A 22463-nucleotide genomic window follows, 5' to 3' on the forward strand; every position below is an offset into this window, starting at 1 on the left:
TAGAAGGAGGAGATGTGTATAACGATTAAAGTGAGCAATATGTTAATGGCGTCTGGCAGGCAGTAGCACCGGTATTCCAACTCCAGAGTGTGTATTTTCAGAGCAGTGGGCTTTTGTTTTCAGGATAACGGGCTTGTGGGGCTCGTCCTCGCTTGTTATTGTCTAATAATAAAGTTGTGCCCGTCTTATACTCCTGTAGGTTCAGTGTCCCTGCAGCCTGCAGGCAACCTGACTGAAATGTGAGTCTGGAGAGGAGGGGATGAGGGGAAACAGACTGAACCATAGATCGTACATTAAACAGGGATTCAACCTGTTTAATATACAGGCTATGGCCCCGACACAACATTTGGACTGTTGTACTAATTTTTTAACCGTAGGTTCTTTACATATTGCTCCTTTAAATCACAACCATTACACACACCCAAAAAACTGTTTTAAGGTTGTTTTTTTTTCCCATAAAAGATTGAAAAGCACAAATGCAGAACACTGGCAGGGTCATCTACTGGTGAAAAACAGTTAACAAGCCATATTTTGGTGAAAGCCACATTGGCTGAAATCAGCCTTAGTGAAAAATGTTTTATGATTGAATACCACAACAAAAGCTTGGTAAAATTGTGCTAATAGGAAAATCCAATACAAAGAGTGTAAATGTTTATGTATTTATACCATAGAGCTGGTGAAGGTGGTGATCTGAAGTGACTGACACAAAGGTTTGAGGTCTGACGTTGCCCATCTCGTTATAATCTCTAAGAAGCTTAATATTCTTTCCTTGGTTTTTGGTACCTGCATACCCGTGGTCTCTCAGCTTCACTGCAGCTTATCATTGTTCATAAAATTCTGCACTGTTTTGGGTAGGCACATACTACAAACATTCATGAAATTAATTAAATTAATTCTAAAAAATGATTGTGTATGAAGCAAATCTGTTGCATTCTCTAACAATTCACAGATTTCCATTTCTTAGACATCGCAACAAAACCCTAAGAGAATAATCATGTACTGCAATTTAAGACTGAGTTAATCAAAGTAAGCATTTTCTGTTTTGATTTTTTAGCTAAATGCTTCATTTATAAAGATAAATACATTTTGTGCAAAATAGGAACTGCTCACATGAAGATTTGTTAATGCACTTATATTTCTCTATCACTAGCGGGGCAGATAGAGAGCAACAAAAAAAGAAAAACAGACACAAGGCAGAGCGGTATTTAAACCGGGACATCCCAATCAGTCTTGTTGTAGTGTCCCTGTACAGTATCAGCTTTCATAAGCACAAACTGTGGTAACTCCACATCACACTCATCCAAAATGTTCCTCCTTTGTGTGTTTTGTTGTTTTTGTTTTTGTTTTTTTTTACTACGTGGTTTCCTGCCTGCAGAGAACGGCTTTACAGACTTGTTGCAAGCACCTGTTGAGGAGAGCTGCGTCCATCCTGGGCAGTGATTGTCCTGTCCTGACAACAGCTTCAGCTATATGTGTGTGCATGTGTGCAGTGTGAGAAGTCTCAATCGCCACAGGCTGTCAAAAGGGCATCAGCGCCCAAAATACACAGGTTAAGGCCACTGTTCCAGTGTGGGGAGGAGCAGGCTGTCTCAATCTTTGGATCTCAAAGATTCCTTCCTGTTGCCACATCTCTTTTGTCTAAGATGCACACATTCATAAAAATACTCACTCAGAAAGTATTTAGACATAAAACTGATACAAAGGCATACGCCTCCATGCTCTGTGTCGAGTGCTCCTCCTTCCCTCTTTGACACAAAGGTGTGTTACTGTGTTTCAGCCTTGTGGCTCAGTGCTGCTGCTGTGGTGTGGCCCCTCCTGCTCGTTGATGGTGTGGAGGAGGAGGCACACCGGAGGGTGGAGCGAGGCGCTGCTTGTCTGGTGAGCCGGCTGAGGGGGTCCCGACGGCCCACGTGCCACCCGCCTCTCCAGCCCACCCAACGCCTGCTCCTCCTCCACGCTGAAGGAGGCTCGGTGACCGCAGCTCTCGCAGAAGTCGCCCACTTCGTCCTCTGCCTCCTCCTCCTCGTCTTCCTCGTCATCTCCCTCGCGCCGCAGCAGGCTCTCCAGCTCCCTCAGCTCCTTGCCTTCCTGGCCTGTCCCTCCAGCGCCACTTAAACCGCCGCTCCCACGCGTGCCGCACACGCACACCTCAATCCCAGAGTCCCCTGTGAACCGCCTCCTCCTTCCATTGGGGAGTCGATCTTTCTCCTCAGCACCACCCTCTGACAGGTCCTTCAGGAGGGGGTCTTTGCAGGAGTTGTCTCCACTTCCACTTCTTTTCTCCAGGCTGCAAAGTCCCTCCCTGTTGAGCCCGTCTGACAGCAGTATGACGCCTGAATCTTGTGTTGTCTGTGTGGGCTTGTTGTCAGGCTTTGGCCTAAAGTCTAAGGTGGGGGGCTGTGGTTCCTCTATGCTTGGTCTGCAACACAGACTGTCAGAGACCGGGGCAACCGGAGTGGGCTGGATGCTTGGACAGTGTCCCTCCTGCTGCTCAGGAGCCAGAGGACTAGAAGCCACTGAGGTCGGGCCTGTGTGTAAGGCACTGTAGGGAGGGGGGGGAGTTGGCGGTCTGTTGACCACCTCTTCATAGTCGGGCAGGAGGTAGTTTGGCAGAAACCCTAAAGAGAAAAAGATGGAAAAATAGTTTTGAGTAGAAAAGAAGTACACATTTACATATGCACTGAAAGAAGTAGTAACATTTAGCATGGTAAGCAACATTTATATGTGTTAGTACTTACTTACTTTAAATAAACAACACTGTCTGACCCCTAAAAAATTCAGTGTGACCTTATTGAACTTCCCAGATTACTATTCAAGCATTCCCAAGCAATAGGGGGAGAAATGTGACAAAACAAGCTCATTTCTGGGTCAATTCTGTGCTGAGGGCTGTTGCAGCACTGGGATGGTGTTGCAACGCTGGCAAGGTACCAGAGAGCAATGCGTGCTGTTTCCTGAAAACTGGGGCATGCAAACAGAGAAGGTTCTGACGCTGTGTGAAACCAGGGATACTTCTCAGTGCAAACATTACATCTGAGTCAGGCACCACTGCTCTGAATCAGGAATCACTGCTTTTCTTGTCACTAGTTTGAAATTCCTCGGCTTGATGTAACTGGACTACCTCAACTAATAAATAACTACAGGAGAACTGACGTAGGTGTAAGTCATACACTGCAGCTGGCAGGTCTAGTAATGGGGTCAAGTAATAAATATGTATACAAAAACGTATTTACTGTGCATTAAAGGGGACCTATTATGCTTTCCCTTATTTTATGTCACATATATAACGTTACACTGCTTGATGTTCACATTCAATGTGGCCAAAGTTTCAAATAATGAGGTGAACATATGTCAAAGTAATTTTTGTGTACAACATGCTCAGATTTCAGACTGCTCTATGTTTATTTTTTTATTTATTCACAGACGAGTTGATGTCAAGTCTTCATGGATTTCTTCTTTCACAGCACGTCCACCCACTTCGACCACTCTGCTCAGGACTGTCTTCACATTCAGTATGTCTCATAGACAGTGATTTTTCAGTTCTGAAGGAAAGTTATATGTTTTCTGGTTTTCCCTCTGATGTTGCTGCTTAAATCTCAGTGATTTACAGGGTATGTGATGGTTAGGTATCGTTAATTCTTGCTAAAGTAGCTGACCGCTACTACTAGATAGCCATGCTCTCCACATCGGTTTTTAGCTCCCAGTCCAGGTTCTCTTTTGGTCTCCACAATTTCCTGACAACAAGATCTGACTCTTTAGCAGCTAAATGCTCCACTATATTAACCATGTAGTTGATATCTTAGTCTGTTTGCTGTTTGGTACTGGGCAGGTACCTCTCAGTGTTTGTTCAGAACGTTTTACCTGTGAGGCTGAAACAAAACAGTTATGTCACAGGATGGAAAACCAAAACAATCGGCCTCAAGAACCACTCGTACAAAAAGATTTGTACACAAAAAGTGTTTCACTGATTGCATATTTTGTTCATTTGAAGACATTTTGAGCTTGAAAAATAAATCAGACTTCATAATTATGTCGACACTATCCTCTTTCACTGAATTCTGAATAATAATATAATTCAAAATTATGCATATAGCCTAACTACATTTCACCATTAATTCAAATTGGCCATAACCTACTGTCAGCCGGTATCTTCACATGCGAGTTTATACAAGTTGCTGTCCAGGGAAACATCCTCAAAAATGCACTCCAGTACGCACAGGCAGATCCTTTACACAGTTACCTGAAGTTAGAAGTGTTCAATCTGATGTGTTCATACGGGCTGAGAAATTTAAGATCGGAATATGAAAATGTTCTTATGTGAGACCCAATGAGCTGAAAGAGCAGAGCAGAACTGTGTCACTACAAGAAACCCTCTCACGCTTTATACAGTCATTATGTCCACTGTTAATATGAAAATGTTGATTAGTGCAGCTTTAAGTAGTCAGTATTCATATCACCTCTATGTTGTCATCAATCATCGATAGAATTCATATTGATAAATGAAATTTATACAACCCCAAAAAGTTGCATAACACATCATCATGTTGTGTGTGTTTGAGTGGAAGCTCTTACTGAAGTAGAAGGGCACAGAGGGGTAGTTGTGTGCTTCGCGGTAAGCGATGAGGTTGATCTCATGCTGCCGTTGTTGCTGCTGCAGCCGGTGTTTGGTGCGGCGATGATGACACACACAGCAGCAGCTCAAAATAAAGATGATGGCCCAAACCAACCAAAACCCTGCAGCGAGAGGAAAGATCAACACGGTCATGTTACGTTTACAGTGGGAGTCAAACAAAATGGATAAAACCTTAATGTGATTGTTTGCTTGATATTTTAAAATAAACTCATGTTGATGAATAGGTTTGAATAGCAAATACTGCGCTGTATAACATCCATTCTGTTTCACTAAACTAGCAGCTTGTGGTGATGCTGCTGCTAAAACAAACATAACACTGCAGATCAAACACTGTCGATATCTGGTTCTAACACAGAGAAACACTCACATGCCTGTATACTGTAAGCATTGTATGTGTTGCATTACGAATTTCATGGAATAAAATTAATTCAGTTATCACTGAGAGCTCCAAGTTTGTTCTTGTCTCTAGACAAATCACTGACAAATTTACAGGCTTTCCCAATTCTTTCTCTATGGAGCAACTCCATATTTGACACCACAGCTGTATCACACGCTGAACTCTGACACTTCTCCAGATTTTTTTACTTTGGGAGGCATATTTGTAAATGTTGTCTGAAATATTATGGTGCAACTTCACAGAAAATAAATAGCAAAAAAATAACGGACGCCCATAATTTCAAAATGTTGACTTTCTGGGAAGACAACAGTATAAAACACAATTAGAGAAATCTCATTTGTTCTTCTTTGGCATAAACACTGTGACAAAAACAACCCAACCCAACATGTGTTTGTTTAAGAACAATCTGTGCTTTTTCAATACGGCATGAGGTCCTAATTTTCTACAAAGGGATTATTTGTGGAACTGTACTATCTAGAATCCAGTCTAAACAGCAGCAGGGAACAAAAACTGAGTGAGGCTTAAAAAATGCCCCAGTTTGTGTTTTTGAAATAAGTGGGACGCCACTACATCGACACTAAAAGATGTGGGAACTTCACTTCAAAGACTACAGGGAATAAGAGCGTAAACTGTGCAATAGGGCAGTGTATCTCTGTTGGTGCTGTACAGTCATCAAGAAATAAAAATCAGCATGTTAAGAGTTTCATTACCAACCTTTTCCACATCAAGATGCCTCTATACTGTATACTAGTGACTGGATAGAGATTGTAACATGAAATATGTCTTCTTTTGTTCTAGCCACTTAATCATTTTAGTTGATTATCAACATTTAATGGCCGACTGGCAAACAACAAACAGAATGCAGTGGCAAAAAAATGACACCAGGGTTAGCCAGACCACTAAATCGATTGATTTTAAATTACTGCAGATATATTATATCAGTGTACATGTTGGCTGATAAATAGCAAGACAGTGCTGTTCAGAACTGTAAAACTGACTGTCTGAAGGAATTTAAAACAGTCTAACTATTAAATAGTTTGTATCCAAGAGATCACTGACAATGTCCTGCTCTACTTGCATTTTGGTCAAAAATATTTAGATGTAACCCCTTTGTAACGGTAATTTAATTATTTTTTTCTCAGTAACTGTAACAGATTACATTTAAGATTTATTTTGTAATTTAATTACAAATTAGTAATTTTATTAACAAGTTACTCCCCAACACTGCTAGCATGTAAGCCTTGCTTTATCCTAGCAGTTGTTGATTACTTACAGCCCTTACTGGTTGGTTCAGAGGAGTCAGCACATGGCATAGGTTTGATATGGGTTTTTCAATTTTTTTCAAAAAGCATACAGTCATAAATATGCACAAAAGAATTTAGGCTTAAGGGTGCAGTAGTGTGCGAGATTAGCTGCAGACAGACACTCAAACAGTCATGCACACACGGACACAAACATGCACAGACACAACTGACTTACACTTACGCCTGGTGGAGACAATAAGCCTCTATTAATGGTAACTTCTACAAAAACTCTAAGTGACTTGATCGTTTTATAATTTTTTATGAAACAGGAATTTCTGATAAATCATTTCTTGAATTACATCATCAGAAGTTATGCATTTAAGCTTGTGTTTTGTTTTAGTATGAGTATTCATAGTATAAGTGCTATCTAATAAGCTAAAGGTTATCTGCTTGTACAAAAAACTTTTTTAAATGTGCAAGAGGAGTTCATTATGCACCTGGAATAATAGAATTTCTGTGATAATAAATGTTAAAGGGAAAATTCACTTTTCCACATTTCATGTGGATGTCCAGTCAGTGTGCTGAAGGTAAAAGTAGTCAACTGAAGCGATAAATTCCTCAGTGTGTGCTATACTGACCAAGAAAACTGTGAAAGCAGTGATGTAGTTGGTATTAAAAAAGAACTAGAGGCTATTTCAGTTTGAATTCCTAGTTTCAGCCTCTGGGGAGCCAGGGGGCTAGATGAGTATTTTTGTCACCTAAAACTATGTTTTGGCCAATAAAGTGATAGTGAAGTGGTAATAAACACAACATGGATACGGATGTCAGAAGCTTGCAGGCAATTCTCCCCTGTTCGTGTAGGTATGCACGGCTCCGCAAGCAGGAGGACTCCGCTTTCTTGGTCAATGTGGCAGACACTGAGGAATTTATTGCCTCAAGTGATTACATTTACCATCAACATTGATTGGATATCCATATTAAAAGTGGCAGATTTTCCCTTTAATTTTCCCTTTTTGCCATCAGGTGGCCTTGATGAGACTGATGTCGGCGACACTCTGCTTTACACCCTGCTACTGCTCAAACATTGTGTTTGGAGCCACTAAGGAAGCACCACGCCTACTCCAAAGAGCCCGTTAAGAACATGTAGCATGATTACGGCACTATTCAAACACCCTTGTAGCAGAAACTGATGCAGACTATCGTACATGTACAGAGATTCCACTCTTTGACACTAAACCTTGTGTCTTGTATGGTGTTAGAAAGGCATTTTGCAGAAAGCCAGCAAATCCTTTAGTCATTACAACGCCAACAACTCAGTTAAATATTTAGAGGCCATTTCTCCCTCTGGAATTATAATGTTCATTTCAGATGCTTGGTGGTAAATGTAGTGATAGCTACATTACACAAAGCTCAGAGTTTCTGGACTGTTTTTCCTGTTGGACATGAAGTGATAGGGGACCGCGGTGTCACAGTTGATGGAGGAGCATACGAAGTCAGCTTGATCATGACTGCATTCACATGGAATGGATGCCAGCTGACCAGTGAAATACGTAACTCACACACGGCCCACTGCTTGTTCCTACACTCATGTCTGTCGAGCAATGAGCCGTTTGACGGTGCAAGATTATTTTGACAAACGTGCTCATTAGCTTGGTCCCAAAAACAGATAAAATACTCAATGTGTGCCAGTTAAGTGAATTTAAAACATTTAATACTGCATTTAAAAACATGCTGACATACAGCTCAAACATAACATACCTGTACTCTACAATTCATATGATGTAGCAGATAGTTTGAATTATCTGAAGTGGGGTCATATGAGGTACTTATCAATAGCGAGTGTATTACCTGCAGTTTGGAGAAGCAGAGACGTACTGGCACGGAAGCTATGCAATGAGCTGCTGTGGAAGGGGTCAGCAACAAAGGTATTTAGCCACACAGTTTGTTTGTTTTAATGTGTAACTTTGTTGAATTCAAACTATCCTTTTATAACACCGAAGTTACACAATAACACAAAGAAACTAACAAGTCGAGGCAGCAGCAGACCAGCAACTCCTGTGTGCTGTGAGGTAAAATGACTGATTTTGCCTATGGTTTGATATTTGGCTTGTATAACAGCGATTTCCCATCAGAAAAGGCTGTCTGACGGCAAAGTAAAGCAGTGAAAGTATTCTAGGAATAGCATAAAATGAAACCAATACTGATTTTTCTTTTGAAGTGGATAAAGTACCTTTTGCTGCTAACTTTGTTCACAGTGGTTCACTGCTTAGCTTCCATGCTGGTACTTCTCACTGCTTCTCCCACCTGGTGGTGTGCCAACCAGCATCTACTGTAGCCAATACTGTCTATTGATATGTAACTCATAGAACCCCGCTTCAAATCAAAATCATCCCTTTAACATGCTTCCAAGTCTGCCTTGACTCAGAAATGTGTTTTGGTTGTTCTTCTTTCACTTTCACATGTTTGAGCTTCACTGTGTGAATGCTGTATGAGCAGATCTGACAGCAGAAGACTGTTTTCACATTTATCTGCTGAAGGTGGTTGTTTAAGTTTCTCTGTTGAATGTCTTCAAAACCTGGAGGCACAGCTAATATATAACATTCAACAAGTAAAGAGCTGTATATAGCAGTAGTATAGGAACTGGGACACTTGAACCCCCGCCAAAAGAAATTTCTTGTAGGTAACTATGTTATGGTAGTCCAGAGTATGACTAAAATTTCTTTGGATTAAAGTAGTCTCATTTTATGCTTAAGGCTTATTTTTAACCAAAAGGAAATTAGCCTTGGGCAAAGCTTCATCCTCCTTGCAGCAAAATCATTTGCTAATCTAGGAAGCATGTGTGAAAAATTAACATTTTGTGGATATGTACATCTATGTACACTCGGTTACATAAACCGTCCAATTTCAATTTCTTTTTTCTGATGTTCATAAAAATCTGCCACATGAGTTCAAACACTGCTAACTTGTGGGTCAACATGTTTTTCACCCACCTGGAGGTACTGTAGAATCAGCTCTGCCCATTAGAAAATGTGACACAGTCCATCACTCAAGCATTTGATATCCTCATTTGGCCGCCAAAGAATCTCTTCAAGTGACATGGCACTCTGGATGGGACACTTAATCTCGAGTGCAAGTGCTCATTCAGAATTTAATGTGGGTTAGTAGGGCTCCGTCTGGGGACCCTCTTTTGCTGTGCTGGTAGTCGTCATGTCACAGTTGTGATGCACCTCAGTCTCATCAATTTACCTGGACACTGCTTGGTCTGACGCAGGTCTCTTTAAAAGTCAGACACTTCTTTTTTGGGCATTTCTGCCTTTATGTAATAGGGACAGCTGAAGATATGACAGGAAAGGGGGCGGAGAGAGAGGGGGTGACAGCAAATGGGCCGCAGAGGCCACTGCAGATGACTGACAACCTGATAATATGGGGCACATGCTCTACTGACTGAGCTACAGGGACACCCCAAAAGTCAGACACTTCTTATTGGTCATCTCTGCCAAGTGTAGTAGTCCAACCATATCACATACTGCTGGACCCATCAATATTTTTGTGCATATTTTTGACTGCATGCTCAACAGCCTCTCGTGGTTGCTGTGATTCACCATTTTTGAAAAACCTATTTTACCAACTATAATATGATCCATTAACTGTGAGGCACGATATGAGATGAATAAATCCCTGCTGTATGCCGCGGCTATGTGTCTGCACAGTCGCCATATTGGTATGGTCTACATCCACCAGTGAACATACACACTGTGTATTGAGAGGTCTAGACTTTACTACAAAATCATTAAATTTGGTTTGTTATAAACATCAGAAACTGATCATAATTTCTTTCTGTGAGGAGTTTACATGTTCCCCCCATGCCTGCATGGGTTTCCACCAGGTATTTTCTCTGCTATCAAGAACATGTACAGTAATTCTCCAGTCTGTACCCCTGACCAAAATGCTGGCTTAGAACTGGAGTGGGTTCTCTGTAGGGCTGCACAATTAATCAGTATATTATTGAAATCGCAATATGGCCAAGTGCAATATCAAAATTGCAGAACTAAAACTAAATCACAATTTTTGAAAAAGGAAAAACGTGTGACAAAACAGCATTATAATAAGGTACAGATATCCTAGCCTAAAAGCCGTGCTCTCCAAGTGAAAGAAAACATGTTTGTTTCATAAAGACCCAACAAATGTCATATCGTCATGATTTTAATAGTTTTGTTTTTCAGTAAAAACAAAAATTGAGAAACAATCATTCCCACTAATTGTATCACATGCAATTTCAATTCCAACATGACTTATTACCATATTGTGCAGCCCTAGTCCTCTGTAGGATTCTATGATCACAATAAAGTTGACCTTTACCTATCCTTGTTGGAATTAAATTCAATTACTAGGATTGATCTAATCAGCAAACACCAACTTTCTGAACAGCCACAACTTCTACTGGGACATATAGGCTCTGATCTATGAATGAGTAAAATCAAGTGAGAATTATTCAGAATTTCAGCTTTTGTTGGTTTCTCCAAAAATGTGGATTTACAATATAATATCATTTGCAGATTATATTGTTGTAAAGCTACCTGGTTGTAATGTTCTGAATAAATAACAAAATTTTATGAAAAAACCAAAAAAAACCAAAACGGATTTACTGCCCCGTTAATTATTTCCTTATTAAGTTTAGGTGAATACAGGATGCTCAGTTACAACACTTTAACACTATAAACACATCATTAAGAAGACTATACGATACAAAACACTTAAAAACTTTGCATACATACTCCTTAGCACTGTAGCATGTTCTGTATGAGGTGCCACACCAAATTCTGTGTGATCCTTAGAAAGTTTTGAAGAGTTCATGCAGTCAGGCGTTGATGTTCTAGATAAATAGGACACCTTATGTGCTTCATCTTTTTCAGCTCTATATTCTTCTCTGTGTGTGTATTACACTTCCTCTGCACATCAGTATATGATATCCCTGTCTTTCACCATTCTCAACCTACATTAAAAAACAGCAATCATAAACTACACTCAGCAGTTGTATGTCATATGCATTCACAAAGATTGCATGCACTGGGAAAAAAAAATACACAAGTAATCAGAGCAGACCTGTTTTGCCTTCCACAGCACTGAAGCTGTGTGGCTGTAAGACCATTCTCATCCTTCAATACATGAGCACCCTGCTGTTTGTTTTTCACCTCATGTTGTAACTAAAACCAGTGTTTCCCCTTCCACTGCCTCGTCCCCCTTATAGAAACAAAATATTTTACTTAGCATTACATTATTTACCTCACTCATTTCATTTCAGCTGAGTGTGAGAGCCTTTACTGTGTTTTGCTATCATACTGAAGTGCTGCACTTTCTCTCCTATGCCCTGTGCTTCACCAAAAGTTGGGGTTTGACACACACTCAAAGAGCAGAGGAGAGACGGGTCAAGTACCTCAATTGACGACAACTTGTTATGTCACAAAAGGTCCAACAAACACTTCCCAAAAACAGTAACAGTGTATTATATAATCAGACTAAAACCAATGATAAACAAAATTCTGACCATAAACAGACAAGCCAAATCCAGCAAAGCCACAGATGTGTGTCTTGCATCAGTTGCTGTGATGTTTGCAGTTATGTGAGCTGACAGTGATATCTGTTCCTGTAGGTCTGTGCTTCATACAGGGCAGGTTTATACAGTCACTGAACTTATGTGCAAATAACTAACAGTTTAAATACTGTGAGCCAGGCGGAGGGAACTAATTGAATAATAATTAGCCTTGATAGGCTGTCAGTTTGCAGTCTAGCAACTAAGGGGCAGCATCAGTCAGTTAATCCAGTGATGAGGAGACTGTCTGCTTTGTGTCCCTGCTCCTTCTTGACTGGTTGTCCTCCCATCCCTCGATAGTATAAGGCAGATATATGATTACAATATCATGTTTAAGGTGTGACAAGTGGTGTTCTTCCATAATTTATTATCCAAAAGTTCTCTGAAAATGGACTGAAGCTGTAGCATACTGCTAATTCTAGTGATGGACTTACTGAAGGTTGCTTGCGCAATACAGACAAAGAATTACGGCGGCTATGAATATTGTGGATACAGAGAGGGGATGTGAGATAGATTGAAGAAAATAGAAAACTGAAGGAAAAGTAGGATACTTACACCAGAGCTCATAGTAGTAGCTGCAGCACTGAGACTCCCCGCAGCAGTGACCAGACTCACAGATGTAGCTCTGGTTGTTAACACCTTCACAGTGCAGTAGGCTCTGCAAGAGAGAAGCAAGCAAAGTATTATCAACATCTCAAGTTTCCAAAAAATAAAACGTCATCACGACCGTGCCCCCCACCATGTTTCATGTTTTATTTTTTGACTCACACAGGCTGGAATTACATTTGTTCAGTGTTTTACTCAGATCAACAGAAGCTGTTTTTTTTGTACCAAAGTGCAGTTACACAACAAGAGTGTGTAATAAACAGTGTGAGTGAAAAGTGATTTTAGGTTACATGTAGCATGTTGTTATGTTACTTTTAGCCTCTAAATACACAGCCCTGTTGAGGATTCACTGAGCTGGGCTAATGGCTTTGTGTTTTTAGAGTATTTGTGGAGTATATTACTTTTCTTTTGGGGGGGAGGGTGGGGGGGGGTTGATCTTATAGAATGTGATGGACTACTGTAGATACTACTACCAAACAATATATAAAGAAGGGCTGGACAATATGGACAAAATCAAATATCATATTTTTGCAAAAACAACATATTGTAGGGATGACTACTGGCGCTTTCACAAAATATTAAACAATGAGATTTGATCAATAATGATCAATAATGTGTGTATAATGACTGAGTGGGTAAAGGCAAATAATAGAACAACTGGAACAGTCTGGAAAATAGTTACAAAAATTGCATCACTTCACTGTACTACAACCTTTAAAAGCAGGAAAAGACGGCAAATATGATGCAATATCACTGAATGATATCATAAATCTCAGATGATATCTAGTCGTGATATTGATATAATTTCAATATATTTGCTCAGCCTGAACTACAGCCCTTGTCACTCCTTACAGCCCACTGAACCAGAGGTTTGAACTAACTGTCACTGTTGGAGCATCATGTGGACTAAAACTTATGTCACACTGTGGTAAAAACAATTCTTACAACTGATGGCAGATAACATTAACAACATCTCTGTTCTATTCAAGCCATGACAGTGGACAGTGATCCAGCATGCACAGTAACTTCACTCTGAAACTGAAGAAGTTAAATGGAATTTGGCCATTACTGATTTGATAATTTACACTTGTCCATGTCCTACTGTGACATGTCAAAATGTCTGGGTTATTTCTGATTTTGAATGGTCTGGAGCTAGTTCATCATGTACTTTTACTGAAACATGCCCTGTGTCCCAGTTACATAAATGCATATTTCTAAACAGGTTTGAAGTGGCATGGCATGTAGTGTGTACACACTGGGGGAAAAAAGGCAAAGCACGGTATACTCAAAGAAAGTTATGCATGCACACTTGATTTATTTGAGTGAACTGGTGGTGTACATTACCAAATTAGAAGGCAATGCACATAAAAAAATGGAGATTAAACTCAAAGCTGCAAAAATCTGAAATCATTTGGTAAAGGGTGTGAAAAGCTGCTATTAGATAGTCCAGGTGGTGTATTTGTTTCACTCTTAAAATATTTCCTGTTAAGTTCTGAAATATTGAGTATGTTGATTTCTAACATACTAACAACAAAAAAGTATACTGTAAAGCGTATACTATAGTCTTTGTCAGGAATATTAATGATTTATAATTATAAATCAGTTATTATCAATAATTATAAAATCAATTAATTGCTGTTAAGAATTCGTCCAATTAAAAATGTATTTGATGTTTTGTGTATAGAGACACTTTCATAACCAGTTAAAAACTCCTTGTACTCCGTTTAAATGGTAATATTAATCTTTCACGTAAATAATGTGCTGCTAGAATTGTTTAAATAAAACTTAAACAGAGAAAAAGATGTGTGTTTTGTATTTGATTAATTTCTAATTATTTATCAGTTATTAAAAAGTTCGACTATTGGATGAGGAAAATGCAAAAAATTAACCCTAATCTTTATAATATGCAGTGCATCCTTTGCACTACTGAATTGGGTTGCAGTGATTTTTTTTTACATGCGTGGCCCTGATCTTTCATTAAAATGATAATACATATCACTGCAGATATCTACAGTAGTAGGCAACATTTATACTTAGCTATGAATCTGGAGTTAACATGTACAACTTGTGCTTGTAAGCTACTTGAATTTCATCACTGTTTAAGGCCCCTATCAAGTGCAAATGTTTGAATCACAGCCAGCACAAAACCCCTCACTACGATCAGAACTTGGAAAATGTCCGACAGTTTTTGATACAACAGTCCATTTTCATCAAAATCAATGAGGCATTTGTCTCCACTTCAGCAACTGTCAATAAAGCAAGAATAACAGCCTTCCCTGATCAAACGTTAACCTGACTAAGCATATCCGTCGCAGCCGTAAAAAAGTTAGGATGTGAAAGGTCACGATGATAATTATATCTGATAGATCTGTGAAGTGCCAAAAGACAAGGGAGCACTGTAATCACATTCCTCTCATGAGAAAGGTCTATGGATTTTTCCAGGAATGGTCCCTCAGATATTTTCTTCTAGATTAGCTTAATGATTAGCTAGTCAAAGTATGTAAGGAGAGTTTTCTCTTTATAGATTACCGGTGCAGGTCCCAGATTGTGAGGCATGATGATCCAGGGTCCAAAAATCCCAGACAAGTCCCTCCACCTCATGGGTCATTATCCCACAGAAGAAAAACATGAAACAGCTCTCAAACATACTCTCACTCTCTCCCTCTCTTTCTCTGTCCACCCGAACCCCCACCCCACCCACCGCCACCCCTCAAACCAACACACATGCACACATACACACACACACGCCCACAGACTCCCTCACCCCACTCCAATCCAGGCCCAAACAGTGGACAAGGATTGCTCTACGGAAATTTCCAAGCAGCAGCGCAGACTGAGCTCCTAGCTGGGCCGCTGCATGATAATAAGGCATACTGAGCGGTGAGAGGGGTGTGTGTGTGTGTGTGTGTGTGTGTGTGTGTGTGTGAGCGTGTTTGTGTGTGCAAAATGTGAGGCTGTGAGAACAGCAAGAAAAGCAATGAGAAAGCCAGACACAGAGCGGTAACACAGGAATGATTCGTCACACACGACGCACCAAATCAGCACAAACCAAACTGCTGACTTTGAGTGTGGCCTGATAGATTAGTCATTTCTCAGCAGCCTTATCAACATGACATTATTTTAAAAAAGCCAGCCAAACAGCGGGATTTAATTCTCTGTGTAATAAACACACAATGTTCTGTTCCTCCACTTTGTCTCTGATAACTTCAGCTGTTTGCACTGACTCACCAGCTCCTCTCCACCATATGCTGTCTGCTTTGGCAGGCTGAGCACTTTTTGCAACTTGATACCGATAACTATCTAGTTTGTTTGGGTCTTCAGCCTTTGTTGCACACAGATAGCTGAGCACTGAAGCAGGTCAGGATTTTGGAAAATTAAAGTGCTCCATCTAATTTTGGAGATTTATGCGAGTCCACAACATTAAACAAACTTGTGTGGTAGGAAAAATTAGGCAATATATCAATCCAACAGCTTAACCTGAAAAAATCTGGGTCATCTGAGAACATCTCCGCGAACAGTACCTGTCGTTTTTTTTATTGGTTCTGTGAGACAGACAGTGACCGAGAAAAGAATCTGGACAGACTAGATTCCTGTGTCCCCCATCCAAAGAGGCAACAATGAAACAATCTACCTCTCTCATGCTATACCACCAGATTAAAGGCAGATTTGGTTACCGTCCCAGAAATTATTGCTGCATTAGAAAATAATCAACCTTAATAATGAGAAGCTGTTGAAATGAGCAGACTATCGAATGCTGTTCCCAGAGATAAGTGGCTGCAGGTCTTAGTTCATTCTTGACTGCACAGTCAGAGTTGATCCACTTAGCACAGGCCTGTAGGACTTGGCAAGTTAGCTGATGCACATAAAGACCTCGTTGACCCCTTATTTATTACTCTGTCCTGCAACAAAGAAAGGTGCTCTTTCATAGTCATCAAGGTTACGCAGAACAAAACACTGTTGATGCATTTCTAGCAACCGTTAATACCGGACATTCCCCTGAAGAATGTCTTCCAAATGTCAACGGCTGAGGACGGTCAGTTCAACAAACTTCAGCTGACTAATTTTATCTAGAAGTTAGAACAGGCAGTATGTCCCCAAACACCTTTTCACTATCCATTGAGTGTGACTGTACATATAGTACAGTTATAGTTACGGACTCTCTCCACCTCCCAACACTCCTATTTTGATTGTAAATCCAAAAAAGAGACAAAATGCACAATAAACAAAGTTAAAGATGAATTTTAGGGCTGCACCCAACTCAGAAATATTTTAGCTGAATCAGGTTTGGCTCTTCAGTATGAATATTTGACGATTTTAGTGTTTACCACACTTAACTCCTATGACATACACCATTAGTATGTTTTATCAGTAACACTTAGGTTTTAATACTTTTAGTCATCATCTGTGATGACAAAACATCAGATTTCTACAGTCAGAGAAAGTAGAAACATCCATTCTCCTGTAGTTCAGGTGTAAAATCCCAGTGCACCACAGAGCTTCTCTCCTCACAGAGCTGCCTCTGCAGCTGCTCAGCGCTCTTTCACAACATCAATTAAGATTTTATTTCAACAAAACCAGGGTTGGTGATCATTGGAATAGTGCAAAGATGAACCAAGGTGTTTTTGGTGAGTTTTATTTAGTTTCTCTCGAGTTTGAATGAAGTGGACGATGATGTTTTTCAAACAGTTTTTTAAACAAAATGTAGCTTACTCTGTTAGAAGAGTCAGTTTCTAAAGTTTGCAGCTGTCATGCTGTTGCATTACTCTGTGTACCATGCCACAGCTAAAAAACAAGAGCAGAAACGTGTTTACCAGCCACTTGTTTAATCTTTTCTCATCAGTTAACCACCAGTGCATGTTGTCACCATGTTGTCTTTAAATATATTTATAATTCCTCATTGAAATGTTCTCCTCGTGCATTTTAGCTTGACTGAATCTCAGGGATTTCAGCAGGCAGCCCTAAATTTGACAAGTAGTTTTAATTTTTCATATTTTCTACAGATATGGCATTATATCATTATATTGAATTCTCACTACACAATGATTGTGTAGTGAAAATCTGGTATTGTGACAGCCCTAATGTATTATAAATATTAAGACGTTTGATGCATTTAAGATGCAGATCCTTTGAGAAGCTTTCCATCATTAAGGGAGACTTTTTGAACTCTTTTGAAGACTGGTGAGTTTGGACTAAGGGTCACAGAGGTTAGGAGATGATGATCGACATTTCCCTGAGGAAAAACTAAACAGCATTTATGAGTTTAAGGTGTGTGTGTGTGGTGATGGGTTCATGGCTTATATTGTCACCTAGCTTTATTTTACCCCATAACATCATGTGACTGCAGTAGCTGTCTCTGCTTTACAAGCTCTTAGTCAATACATAATGTATTTGGCTTTATAGTCTTTTGTTCTTTACTATAGCCAACTGTGTAATGAAACAACAGCTCATGAACACATCAGAGTGAACAAATATTAGACTGTATAAAAGAGTGGAAAATTTTATGCCATTGACTGCTGATTAGAACAGAGCTAAAGAGAAATGTCAGTCATAATGTCTGACAGTAACATGTCTTCACTGGATACGATAATCCTGGGATACAGCTGACTGTGTTGCATGTGATCATGCAACTATTGTCTCCCCGTAGCCAAGGACCAACAACTTTAAATACACCAATGAATGACAAACCTCTGTTTGCAAACTTCTTGAATTAACAGTAAATACTGCCTGCCTGCAAATGTGCTGTTTTACAGCTTAAATGCTTTATGCACACATACATGCACTGATAACAAACAGATACAGACACTGCACGTGACACCAGCTGATAACAATACACGAAAAAAAAGTACAAACCCGACTTCGTCCATCAGTTTGTGACCCTTGTGCTGTGATATCTGAGCAGGACTCTTAGACAGCAGAGGAGCCTAAACCCTCAGCCCTTATGTGAACCTTCAGAGATGTTTTAGCACATTAGCTACTGATAAAACACAGAGTGATGTCTTGCATGAAAGGACTGCTCAAATCCTGATATGGGTGATAACTGATAGGTCTTTACTACTTTCTCACAACAAATTAACTGACAAATAGTTCATATTTACAGTAACAGCACCACAAGCTCCATAGCATATTAATCATTGCTTTATAGATGTACTTTCTTTTGATCAAAGGAGAACAGCAGTGATGGGGACGCCAATGATGGCCTAAACCTAGATTACTATGAAAATCTTGGGAATTTTGTATCAGATGATAATTTCTATTTATGCTAGCTCACAGAAAAGTAATTTTATACATCCAGTAATCAGCAAAAAATGCAGATCTACAATGCAGAATGTTGTTGCCACATCTCTTCACACTGGATACTTAAAGGTAGCTCAATTATTAATCTAAATTTGAATGAAATCACAACATAGGCTACTGCAGTTTTCAAAACATAATGTTAAGGGACCATGGCTCTGTTACATCACCATGCCATTTTTCAGGTCTGCCCCAAAAACAATCAGTTTAATAGTTTAACTCAGCAATTCAGTGCAACACAGTTCTCAGTCTTTTAGCTTATCTATCTATTTATCTTATCGTATCTATTTATCTTTACAGCTACTATTTTCTATCGAGTATAACATGTTCAGAAGTAAACCTTTAAATTTCCTTTACACAGGCTTTCAATGTTTCTGTGCTGCAGAGATGTCCTGGCCTACACATCAGATTCTACAGACTTAAGAAAAAAATCTGTTTGGTACATAGTACATAGATATCTGCAAAAATCACACCATAATTACCTTTTCATACGTCTTCCCAATGAAAATGAGAGTAATAATGTAAAAATATAATTTCCTCTGATGTCACAAATCATTGCACAATTGCAATATCAGTCAAAATAACTGCATATTTTTTCAAAAGTGTTCAGCCCCACTACAAGTCAAGTCTGCTGTTCATCCACAAAGTTATAAGTTGTACTTGGTAGCTGGCAAGTTGATGATTTCATACTCAAAATTCCCCATGATGCTAGTGTCTTCACTCAATGCTTTACTTTGTATGATTTTTAAAAGCTGGATTGTGCTCCATTACCACATCAAAAACATCACTGTACCCCTCAATTTTAGTGCATCTCAGTGTCCTGTGCACAGTCTTTATGTTTTCACTGAACACCCATATGATCAAGAACAATGGCTGACGAAATACACCCAATACTATGTGAAATTCAAATGCTGATAAGGAAGAGTACCGGATGCTGACTAATTACATAAACCCACCCACTCAATTATACATGCCTTAGTCCACTTATAACAAAAAACAACAATATATAAAAACCTGCTGACTTTTAATTTCCAACTCATCAGGTTATAGGTTATAATGTGAATACATTCAAACTGGAACAGTGACTTGTGGGCTTTTCTTTGTATTACAAACTAACTGTAGTACAATCGATTCAGAATTACAAGTTGTATTCTGATCCTATGCAAGTAATCATGATTGCTATTACAGTCACAACAACACCCAAACATTATCTGTGCAGGTGTAGATCAAGAGCAAAATCAAGGTACAACAGTACAATAAAAAGCCCACAATAAAATATTTGTTGTGTGATTTTAAAAAACAAAGAAAAATGAAAAAAAAGTCCTTTATCAAGGTGTAAATCTGATATGAATCTTTTGTTCCTGTAGCCTAAAATTCATTTTTCCTTTAACTTTAAGTGCTTCTGCTTTGCTTCCCTAACAAAATCAAATAAAAGTAGCCTGCCATAACATAAGCATGCACAAAAAATTGCATGACTTGTCTTTGGCAAAGAATGCTTGAATTAGGTATGTATTGTACTGGTTATTACAGTTAACGAAAACTAAACTAAAAACTATATGACGTGTGAGAAAACATAGTTGAAATAAAAAAGGAATGAATTCTGGAAAAAATGAAAACTAACTGAAACAATATTGTGAATGTATGAAACTAAACTAAAATGAAAATACACAGGAAGTCACTTTAGTCTTTGCCAGTTTGGTCAAATTAGTCCACACAACAAGCATGAGGAGGCATTGCTGCATGTTTATCATGTCAATTGTTTGTTGTGTTTGTGAGGCAAATACTCCTCAGAGGTCTATTGGGCCTTAACACTCAAGCTAGTAAGGAAACTAATGAAAACCAAACTAAAAAGAATTTAAACAATAAAGACTAAACTTAGAAACAAAAGTTAAAAAGGAAATAACTGAAAATGAAAAATACAAAATTAAACTAACAAAACTAACTCTAGTGTGTACAACTGCAAAATAGAAAAACAATGCAGCAGTCAGTGTCAGTCTCTTTTATAAAGTAATAAAGCAAATGTAAAAAAAAAATCATGTAGAGGGTTCAGTGTTATAAACCTACTTGCTGAAATCAATTTTTACATGCCCCTGTACAAACTGGCATATTTATTACCAGTTATCAAATAACAACAAAGACGATAGTTGACATTAGTGTCATGATGAATCTAGGGCTGTGAGGTTTAAAAGATGTCTCAGAATAATGAAAAATGTCCATCCTAGTCCAATGTAATGCCTTTAGATGTCTTGTTTTGTCAGTCCATAATCAAAGATATTCAATTTCATATAATAGTAAATAGAGATAAGCCAGAAATCTCCATGTTAGAGTGGCTGAAAACAGCATTTTCTGCCTTTTTTGGATGGAAAACATACTTTAATGGTAACTCAATCATCAAAATAGGCTTACTTCTTTTAGTTGCTCAAATTACTAACTCAACATGGCATTTTACTTGCCCCAGGCAAAGAAAACAATCCTTATTGTTGAGCCCTGATGTAATATCGAGGGTAGATATCATATCATATCATCAGTCCCGTGTGGGAATTAGACGCTTTTTATTATATATTCGATATATTGTTTAGTCCATTAGTAATACAGCGATAATTATCTTTAAAGCATATTAATTGCTATAGAGGATAAAGCTGCCAGACAACCTGATGAATGGGTCTTCTGACGGAAGTTTATAACGCTGACATTGTCGACACACTGAAAATTAGCTACATCTGAAATTACATGATCTTTGACAGCCATTAGATGAATTTACTAATGAGGGCTCTTTTTTCCTGTATTGTTGGTTAACATTATTACAAAGCTCGTGTATCAATAAGTGCTGGTTGTTATGTCCACCGGTGTGGCTGCATTCATACCTGAAGAACTGCTTTTGTTGTTTATGCAACTCTCTTGTGGCTAAAAGGTCAAGCCTTAACCATAAACACAACATTAGCGAGGCCCTCACTCACCACTGTCCCTTTACTTCCACAAGGCTAACTACGTTAGCTATCACAGCTAGCAACCGAACATAGCAGGCATGCTAACATGTTTCCTGACAGCACAGTACAAGTTAAAGCAACACAATATTTAACGACAACACATTTAATACGCAGCAGTAATGCTTGGATTTGTTGTGTAACAAGTCAGTAAGAGTGTAGCTGTACAGTTTTCTAACTCAGCCGGATAACTAGCTAGCTAACAGCCCTGTGTGTGAGACAGAGAGGCTTGTTTTTGACTGCTCAACCTTACCCTTTCTGCTGCGGACTCGGTGGGGGTGACAGAGCCGACAGCGTGCAAAAACAATCCCATTTTCAGAGCCGAACACACGCCGCTCATTCCTCCAAAAAGTGGCTACAGCTACGGCAGAAACACACGCATGTAAACACTGTTGTTCACAAACTGTGTGCGAATATCCGCAACTATTTCTCGGCCCCCGTCGCGCTGAGAGGCCGTTGCATGCACCGCCTCCTCTGCGTACTGGACATTTCAACAAGGCACGGTGCTGCTGCTGCTGCTGCTGCTGTCGGTGCCACTGGCTCGTACAGCTGTTACACAAGCCGCTCCTCCAGCGCAGCCACTCTGCCTCGCTCCGCTGGGTGTGGCGTGGTCACCTCGACCCGATCCATGTGCGCAACGTGATGGGCGTTCAGGCGAGTGGATCGCCACTGGTTTTGCGGACTGACCTGTGATTGGACAGCCCGGGCCAGCTCGGGAGAG

The 22463-nt window shown here is 39.5% G+C and overlaps 1 protein-coding gene across 2 annotated transcripts; it reads right to left on the minus strand.

Moving 5' to 3' along the window:
• Positions 1-1122: 1122 nt before the first annotated feature.
• On the minus strand, positions 1123-22261 carry wbp1lb (WW domain binding protein 1-like b). 2 transcript variants are annotated; one of them, XM_084715961.1, is made up of 4 exons: positions 21996-22261; positions 12417-12519; positions 4570-4731; positions 1123-2618 (listed from the first exon to the last, which is right to left on the minus strand). In XM_084715961.1, the coding sequence occupies exons 1-4, from the start codon at positions 22080-22082 to the stop codon at positions 1774-1776; spliced, it is 1197 nt and encodes a 398-aa protein (XP_084572087.1). In that variant the 5' UTR covers positions 22083-22261; the 3' UTR covers positions 1123-1773. The 2 variants fall into 2 exon arrangements, with proteins under 2 accessions (XP_084572087.1, XP_084572089.1); XM_084715963.1 differs by lacking the exon at positions 21996-22261 and adding an exon at positions 14997-15134.
• Between the last annotated feature and the right edge of the window lie 202 nt (positions 22262-22463).

Source organism: Lutjanus erythropterus, chromosome 3, assembly GCF_056507025.1.
Source record: "Lutjanus erythropterus isolate fLutEry1 chromosome 3, fLutEry1.hap2, whole genome shotgun sequence".
NCBI lineage: Eukaryota > Metazoa > Chordata > Actinopteri > Lutjaniformes > Lutjanidae > Lutjanus > Lutjanus erythropterus.